Source organism: Phoxinus phoxinus, assembly GCF_949152265.1.
Source record: "Phoxinus phoxinus genome assembly, chromosome: 6".
Lineage (NCBI taxonomy): Eukaryota > Metazoa > Chordata > Actinopteri > Cypriniformes > Leuciscidae > Phoxinus > Phoxinus phoxinus.
The window spans coordinates 15,657,759-15,666,870 of record NC_136881.1 but is presented as its reverse complement, the minus strand read 5'-3'; the positions used below and the strand labels follow the sequence as shown (position 1 = coordinate 15,666,870).

Sequence of the window (9,112 nt, the reverse complement as noted above, 5' to 3'; positions counted from 1 at the left end):
AATATCTACACCGTCTCGTGGCAATTCATAACTACCGGTATTTTATGTTTTGTCTAATTTCTGGCTAAATCGCATGATCTCATTTGTACGTTTCCATACGGTCTGCTTACACCCGATTGAGGGTTATGTGTAAGGTTGGACCTTTAGGCTTTTTTTTTTCTAAAAATGTTACTTTCATATGATTCAGATTGTAAAAATTTATATGAAATCGCCACCTTGTAAAATAGTTACGTTATAGTGCGATCAGGTTGCAAATACTGTACAAGACAGTAACTAGGCCATGCATTATATTACAGGCGATATATTACACTCTTGAAACCACTTTCACACTGATCCCATATAGAGTAAATTGCCCATACACACACACACACACTTCTCTAAAGATTCCTACAATTAGTTCTTTCAGGCAGCACCAGACTGGAGACTAGAGGCCCCCCCAGTCTTGATGGATGTGTGCACTCTGCCCTGCTCAAAGACCCCTTTGTAGGACTTGTATTTATAAAGCCAGCAATGCACCTTCTGCTCAGTCCCTTCTACACTTCCATCATGAGAGCCATATGCAGCGCTGCTCTCCTTCTGGTCTGCTTCATTTGGGCCATCAACGCTCAGGCTCAGAACAGCAGTAACCAGGGGAACAGCATTAACCATGTCGAAAACACCCAACACAGCCGACAGCAGCAACTGCCGCAGCCGAAAGCAAGCATCTGGGATGAGCCAATTGTTTTCAACACCAAAGCTAAAGATACCTGCACCATGGTGATCTCTGGCAAGACCAACTCAACCAAGCTGCGTGTCTCCTGCAAGAGCAAGGGCAGATCATACTGGTGCGATTTCTTGGGCAAGCCTAACCTCTGCAAATCATACAACAAAAACCCTCGGCACTTTTTCACTCAGATCATGTGGGACATGAAGAAGCTCCACAACGTCTGCCAGGGACCACGGGTCTACAAGCCGCAGATGTGCCGCTCTGCTTCTGATGAGGTCCAAATGGTGTTCAATGCCTCATGGCCCAAAATCTCCGTTCCAAAACCCACCCAGGCTTCTAAGAACCAGCAAAAGCAACAGCAGCAGGTCAAGACCAGCATCACCCCTACCAAACCTCCCAGCCACAAGCAGCAGCCTAAACCACAGCAACCAGCCAAACCAGCCTCCAAACCAGTCAAGCCCTTCGTTTCCAAGCCTGTTCATCCACGTAAACCTGCAAAGACCATCACAGCGAGACCCACTGTGGCAGAGCAGAGTCAAGCAACCAAGATGGCAGAGGAATACTGCTGGAGAAGTCTCCAGGGTGTCTGCACATACGTCATTAGCTGGTTTCAGAATTAATTCATCACCACCTTTGGTAAGCACATCGTTTTATTGTGCATAACTAGTCGATGCTTGTAGGATTGTATGCAGAAACTCGTAATAACTGTATCTGTAAATAAGCTTGAAGCAACTAGTATGTCAGTGATGCACAAACTGCAGGCATTTTACGTAAAACATAGTTTAGAGTATTGTACCTGGTGCCTATCTAACCAAATTTGAACAATATATTTATGTTAAATAACCCTAATGACATTTGTTGGAGACTTGTTTATTTTTATTTATTTTTGTTCATATTTTCATCTTTTAATCCCTAATTTTCTGCTCTCTGTAGGTTAACAGTGTCAGAGACTTTCAGATTGCGTGACCGGCCAAGTTTTTCGCAGGGACGTGTGTGTGTGTGTGTGTGTGTGTGTGAGTGTGTGTGTGTGTGTGTGTGTGTGTGTGTGTGTGTGTGTGTGTGTGTGTGTGTGTGTGTGCTAATTGCGAAGAAGAATAAAGAAAATTAATTTGTAAAATGTATGTTTAATAAAAATTCTTAATTCTTTGTGTTTGGTGCGTCTGAACAAAATCAATGTTACTTTTGATTTTATTTGCTTGCTTATCTGGACACAGTGTGCAATACACTCTTAAAACTAAAGGTTATTTATTGACATCAGTATGGTTAAATGAAGAACTGTTAACATTGCACAAAAGTTTATAGTGGAAAACGGTTCTTTAGATTATTAAAAATGTTCTTCCCTTAGAAAAAAAATGGTTCTTTGAAGTACTGTTTACTTCCTTTATTTTTGGAAGTAAATGCATTCACATGTAGTGATGCTCATGAGAACAATAATTGTGTTAGGATAAATTTTTCACAATATGGTCTCGAGAGTAACGTAAATCTGAATCTTAAAATGTTGAAATAGCCTCAGTAATCTCATGCAACAAATAGTTAGACAATTTCCAACTTAATTATTTTCAGGAAAAAAGTCTAATAAATAAATAGCATATTACTAAACAAAAATCTCATTAAAAAAGATTCGAATTTTCTAGAACAGGAGGTGGGAAAGTTTCAAAGCAACGATTTTTATTTCACACGACATTCAACAACACTAGGGGGCAATGTTACATGTCATTTAAAAAGACTTAAAAACACTGTTACCAAAACCCATGTGATTAATGTTTTTTTCATGGAAGTAAAGCAATCGGTTGGCATTGCCATTCATCTGACTGCAGTTGCTCGATCACACAGAATATTGAAGATCATGAGAACGCTGACCGGCCAATTGCATCACAAGAACACTCACAGTCACAAACCTTTTATTATTGACTATCCTGAACTAATTTAAAAGGCCTCCAAAAAGAACCAGGCTCTGTGAAACATCTACTGTGGCCTATACTGTAATAAAATATTAGCAATTTATTTAACTGTTGCTTGCAAAATATATCAATACCCCTCGGGTACACATACACCTTGGGTATCATACTCTTTCTTAACTCTTTAACACGGTATTTCTTTCCTGTCAAATGGATCATAGAATAATGGGCACAGAATCAATAAACAGATTCTGTGATGTCATGTGAAGATGAGCTTAATTGTCCACAGTATCAGTAAAAACCATCACACTCAAGTTCACTGACACACACTTAGCTTTATAAATGTGAGTGTGTGATCAATGGACATTTACTGATAACCAACACTGATCTATAACAACAAAGACATATTCCTTGGTTGTAAAATTTATTCTTTTGATCCTTTGGTAAATAAGTAATGAATATGCACAAGGAAACTGGACTTTCATGGATGACTCATTGTTCATAACTCAAGCAACTCCAGCTTTCATATTCCACGCAAAACTTTTGAATGTAAGGATTTACATGTTTAATCGTGTTCTTTTATTAGCATTATAGGCTACTGTTGGTTTTTATTAGTATTTTAAATTTGTTTTTATTTTATATTTTTCCATTTTAATTTATAAATGCTTGTATTAAATTATTGTTTTTATTACAGTGTTAAATTTTTTTTAGTACTTCAACTTAATGAAAATAGTAATGTTGCCTTGTAAACTAACTAAAATATAAAAAAATTGTAGGCTGTATCTGTTAATTTCTTTGATTGTAACAAAAATATTTTAATTAATGATTTTATTTTTAGTTAATGATAATAACCTGGTGTAAACAAGTGTAAATAAGACTAAATGTAAAGACTAAGGGCATGAAAATATAATACAATACAAATACTTTTGGTCCTGCTTTTTGTCTCTCTGTACCCTATTCCTCTGCCCCTCAAAAGTGGCCTCCATTCATTAAACTCCTGTCAACATTCCACGAGGTCCTATATGCACAACACCCCAGGAAGACAAAGAGAGTATTTGCATTGCTGTTGTTGCACTAATACTCATTACACTAACTGTGTGCAAACGAGATGAAAATGTAATATGAATGAGTTAATCACTGTAAAGCACTTTAATTTGATATAGAGAGGCAGAAGCATGGTGGTATGGCCATATGTTCTGGTATGTAAACATGTTTTGTTAGTGGGTCATTGTGAGTGTGCACTCATGTGATGGGGTGAGGGGTCTCTGTGATTGTGTTTTTGGCCTAATTTTACTACTGAAATAGCACAAGTATATATTCATCAGCCCAATATAGCATGTCCAACCACTGATACTGTATGCAATTCAGTAAGGGATCATACCCTACGTTTTACATGAACCAGTGCTCATATTGTATAAAAAATAAAATAAAACCCCCGCAGGTCTGAGGACATAACAGCTATGTAATCCCTATCTTCTAGTTCAGCCCCCTCTACAAATGCATAAATATGAATGACGCAAGCAATGGATCCATGCATGTGTGCAGGAACACATTTAAGGGCTTTTCTCGTGCGTGAGAGAATCTGATTGTCCTGTAGTAAGTGGGTGTGTCACTCAACATATAAATACCACGCGTAAGTTCATTTTGACGTAAACTAGTCAGGGAACCTCATCACCCGTCTCTGCACTCTTAACTGTTATCGGTAAGATCAATTAGCCTAACTTTTTTTTTATGTAAATTTAAATCTATTTACTATAAACCTGTTGCATCATTTTAAATGTAAAAAATTATGTTATTGTATTTCATCTCATAAGTAATATTTCTTAGGTCGTTGGAAATGAAGGAAATATCTCTTCGTGGGACTCTCGCGCTCCTGCTGTTCCTCGCGTGTCTTTCACAGCTCATCTTCCCTGCTGATAGCATTAGGGGAGCGAAAGAGAAACGCAGGAGACAGGAGAGTCGAGGTGATGATAACATTGCAGTACTCAAAGGAAAGTTTACAACTAAGGACAAGGCGCGGTGTTCGTGGTTGGCGCGCGGAGAGGACAGCTATACCATGACTGTTACATGTAAACCTGAAAACGGGGATGGATTCACTTGTAAATACACTGCCAATCCTGCTACATGCACGGAATATGGATCTAATCCCGAGGGCTACTGGAAACAGATCGCCAGATCACTTAAAAAGCAGAAGAAACTTTGCGCAGATTTTCGCGCATTGATCCGGGCTGGCATGTGTAAGCGCGCGCCACTGGATGCGCATTTCAAACTTACCGAAACGTCACAAGCAAAACCCCCTAAGACAGAGAAGACACCGATAACCACGAACACAACGCGACCGGACAATAAGCGCCAGTGTAAGAAGCGCATTGACCACAGTGAGATCGCCAAAGAGAAGTGCGGAGATTCCTGGGGAAGTCTCTGTGAGTTTCTCTTTACTATGATCCAGAGCGGAGACTGTTGAGAGCGCGCGCTTTTATTGACATTGTATGTGTGTATGTTGGAACTTTTGTTATAGACTACTACTGATATTCAAGTTTTTTAAAGATGTAAAACATTTCGTTTTTATTGTAAACAGATAAATGCATTATACGGTGTCAATGACCGCGACAATGGGGCATGTGGGTCAAGATGCATCCTGGTGTAAAACGGTTCCATCACTTTTAGTTTTTGCCTTGACCATATAGTGTAGCCTAATATCTGAAATGTCGTTTCCGTTTTTAATGTTGACATTTAATCTAAACGGCTCAATAGTGATGTGTGTAGACTATTTATATTATGTTAGATATTACAAGTTTGTATTTATAGGCCTATTTATTAAAAGGGAATTAAAGGGGGAATTTAGGCAAAGTAAATTTGTGCGAAGAAAACGTTGTTTTTGTTTAGAAGTGAAATGTTTTAAATAGACTCTTGGGGGCACAGTGGCCCCCTCAGGCAAAAGGTACCTAGTGGAATTTTGTTTCTGGAATTAATTTCCTGATTATCATAAATCAGTTATTTTATATTGTTCCATGAATTTAAATTTTTTATGTAACATGAAACCCTAACATGATTTTGTACTTTAATAATAATAATAATTTGGATCATGCTTCATCATCACCATCTTGTACTTAGCCTATATCCAAATATGGTACACTCTTTCAGCAAATGTACATTATTTTCTTCATTCTACTTCATGCCACCCAATGTATTGCATTATAACTGTATTTATGACATGCAAAATAAATATTTTATATTTATCTGTGAGAGATACCCCGCTCCTATGATATGGCCACAAGATGTTTAATGACGATACATGCTTGAAATACAGCTTTGAGGCAGAAGTGATTAACAAATAACCTGGGATTTTATATCTGGAAAGTTTCACACAAACATGTAGCATGTGATGAGAAACAAGAGACAAACCTTATCCCTATTATATCTCTATCCCTACTTCCTGCATTGTTGGGATTGGGAAGCCTCTAAGGATATTGTCAGATCCTAATATTCTTTTTCTCAGGCTCTCCAAAAACCCTCCTCATTCACTCATAAACTTTGATTGACCATGGAGCAGCGGAAGAGATAAGGATCCAAACCACAGATTCCAAACAGGTGTCTGTGTGCGACATCTGTTGTACTTCACAAAGTATGTATGTGTGTGTGTGTGTGTGTGTGTGTGTGTGTGGTTCAGGTTTACCATGTATGTTATGAGGAGAAAATGACCCCACAAATATGGCAATATCTGAAATCTGACAATTTTTTGGTCCCCATGAGGAAAAGAGCTTATAAATCATGCTAAGTGATGTTTTTTGAAAATGTAAAAATTCAGAAAGTTTTATGTGATGGGTAAGTTTAGGGATAGGGTTATAAGGTTAGGGGATAGAATATACAGTTTGTACAGTATAAAAAGCAGTATGTCTATGGAAAGTCCCCATAACATGAAAATCCAACATGTGTGTTCTGTTCCCTTCATCAGTTTCACCTCCAATCCTCTTTCATGTATTCACACACTTCTGCAAAGACATTTTACTAAGTAATTGGAAATGGGCTTATGTGTTTTAAAGGCTTGGCTATTGATAGTGTGGTCAGATTCAGTTTAGTATTTAATAACGTTCATTTAGTGTTCCAAAAGCTTATTTCTAAAATCAGAATTAATCAGCAAGTTAGTAAAAAAACAAACAAACAAACAAACAAACAAACAATTTTTACACTAACTCACTGCAGTTATGAGTAATAAGTGTGTGATGGATTGACAATATTTTGTTCTTATATATTGTAATATAGGCTATTGTTTATTGATTTCAATATTTAGTTATCATAGTTGGCATCTTATGGCAATCTCCTCTGCAAGGAACGCTAAAGATTACAAACAGGGAATCAAATTATAAATGCACAAATATGACAGTGTTACTGTGTCTCTAAAACAAATGTACACTAGACTTAAACCCTTGCCTTTTTGACCCCAAATGATGATTTGTCACATCATGTGTTGATATGCTGTCATATAATTGGAATGTATTATATTTATCTCACAAATCATGGTCACATGATTATGGTCAAGGTTCCTCTTGACAAGAAAAGGGGGGTTGCAACGATATACTTCATAAACTACTCACAGATGTGAAAACTAAAAAATACACTAGCTGTTCAAAAGTTTGGGGTCTGTAAGATTTAAAATAATAATAACTATTTTTATTCAGGAAGAATGAACTAAAATGATCAGAATTGACATTAAAGATGTTTTCCATTGTTACTAGATTCCATGCAAAATATTAGAATCCCGAAATGTATCACGTTTTCCACAAAAATAAAAAGCACTGTAGCCTACATTGATAATATCAAGAAATGTTTCTTGAGCATCAAATCTGCATATTATAATGATTTCTGAAGGATCATGTGACACTGAAGACTGGAGTAATGGCTGTTCAGTTTTGCCATTACAGGAATTAATTACATTTTAAAATTTAAATACAAATTTGTTGAATGAGAGATAGGGATTGCACTTGGGAGCCCCACAAATCTCTGATAAAAGGCCAGTGAGAATTGATGAGTGGAATTTGCGTGCCACTCCCCCATCATATAAAGGAGTGGATCCACTCATTCACTCATCCACTCAGTCCCTCCATCGGGGAATGAAGGTTACATTAGTAACTGTCCCTTTCTGTAGCTCACTTCGATGTTGTGTCAGATGAGAAACTTGTGGCATTTAGTCCCTATACTGAATGCCACAAGTACAGAACTGAGTCACAAGAGCTGGCGGTGTAGATGCTGGCAGGCTTTCGCATGCCAAAATGATAAGTGCATTTTTAAAGGAAAACAACCTCAGGTCTCCCTAACAAGGGGACCTCCTTACCTCTTGGGAGAGGTCACTCTAGTCGTACCAAACAGTGGACGAATACATCAAATGTGGTCACCGTTACCGTTAGGGAACTACTACGTAGTACAAGCCAGATTACAAAGGCTCACCTTAAAGGGGCATATCAGGAGTAATGGGCATGGTAGGGAATTCCTCTGCCGAATTTGCCACCGATGAGTGCTAGGAGGTATAGGTGTCCTGGGTTTACCAAACCTGGGGAACTTATCTGGGATGAAAAGGCACACTTTTCCACCTTGTGAAGGGGGAGGGTGCTCGTGCAAGCACTACACCTGACCAGTTGTCCGAGCTTTATCTGTTAGTACCTAAACTCTGGACAAAACTCACAGAGATTACAAAACCTTGCAAAGGTGTTGCACCATTCGCTAGGGCTGAAGAGGCAGCAATGCCTCTGGTAGGGTGAGGGACAAGGTAAGCCAGCTAACCAGTGGAGCATTCTTTGTTTGGAGTCTTCCCCTTGCTGAGCCCTGAAGTAGACAAATAGCTGATCAGATCTTCTTAAGCTCTTCGTGCGGTTCAGGTACAGTACAGTATATGCACAAAGTGCGCACTGGGTACAGCAGAGATAGGGCGATGTCTCCCTCATTACGAGGGAGTGCTTGCAGGTTCACCACTTGTTCCCTGAACAGAGAATTGGGAGCTTTAGAAAACCATTGGGTCCCTATGGACCTTACACACACCGTGTCATGGTTTGCTGCTATTGCAGCCATGTACACTTTGAGGGTAGAAGTGGACAGCCGCTTTTCTAGGCACTGATCCGACAGGGCAGCTTCGTGGGTGACACAGAGGTTCCAGAAGTCTGGGCGCGGGTGCCAGATTGTGCCTCGAATTCCCTCGTTAACTTACAGGCCCTGGGTGGAAGTCCAGGATGATTGATCCAGGTGCGGGTGTTTTACTGCCATAAATGCACCGCAATTGCACACTCCACCTGAGGAATCTCCATGTACCCCCTGGCTGCTCCACCATCGAGAGTAGTGAGGATGGAATTTCTTTGAATTGCCATGAATTTAATTCCACTTCCTGTCAAGTCAAGTCAAGTCATCTTTATTTATATAGCGCTTTTTACAATACAGATTGTATCAAAGCAGCTTCACAGTGATAACATGAAAAAAATACAAAAAAAACAATTTCATCATCATCCACCTTTAAGGCAGA

At 38.8% G+C, this 9,112-nt stretch overlaps 2 protein-coding genes across 3 annotated transcripts; both read left to right on the top strand.

Annotated features, from left to right (window-relative positions):
- Window positions 1–382: 382 nt before the first annotated feature.
- On the top strand, window positions 383–1,853 carry fgfbp2b (fibroblast growth factor binding protein 2b). Its single transcript, XM_079615721.1, has 2 exons — window positions 383–1,342; window positions 1,640–1,853. The coding sequence occupies exon 1, from the start codon at window positions 511–513 to the stop codon at window positions 1,324–1,326; it is 816 nt and encodes a 271-aa protein (XP_079471847.1). The 5' UTR covers window positions 383–510; the 3' UTR covers window positions 1,327–1,342; window positions 1,640–1,853.
- A 2,331-nt stretch (window positions 1,854–4,184) lies between these two features.
- fgfbp1b (fibroblast growth factor binding protein 1b) lies at window positions 4,185–5,847 on the top strand. 2 transcript variants are annotated; one of them, XM_079616802.1, is made up of 2 exons: window positions 4,185–4,306; window positions 4,432–5,847. In XM_079616802.1, the coding sequence occupies exon 2, from the start codon at window positions 4,442–4,444 to the stop codon at window positions 5,066–5,068; it is 627 nt and encodes a 208-aa protein (XP_079472928.1). In that variant the 5' UTR covers window positions 4,185–4,306; window positions 4,432–4,441; the 3' UTR covers window positions 5,069–5,847. The 2 variants fall into 2 exon arrangements, with proteins under 2 accessions (XP_079472928.1, XP_079472929.1); XM_079616803.1 differs by having other exon boundaries at window positions 4,205–4,306; window positions 4,419–5,847.
- Window positions 5,848–9,112: the final 3,265 nt, after the last annotated feature.

Bases quoted from the DNA above. Each gene is read 5' to 3' on its own strand.
- fgfbp2b (XM_079615721.1), top strand. From the start codon at position 511: ATGCACCTTCTGCTCAGTCCCTTCTACACTTCCATCATGAGAGCCATA.
- fgfbp1b (XM_079616802.1), top strand. From the start codon at position 4,442: ATGAAGGAAATATCTCTTCGTGGGACTCTCGCGCTCCTGCTGTTCCTC.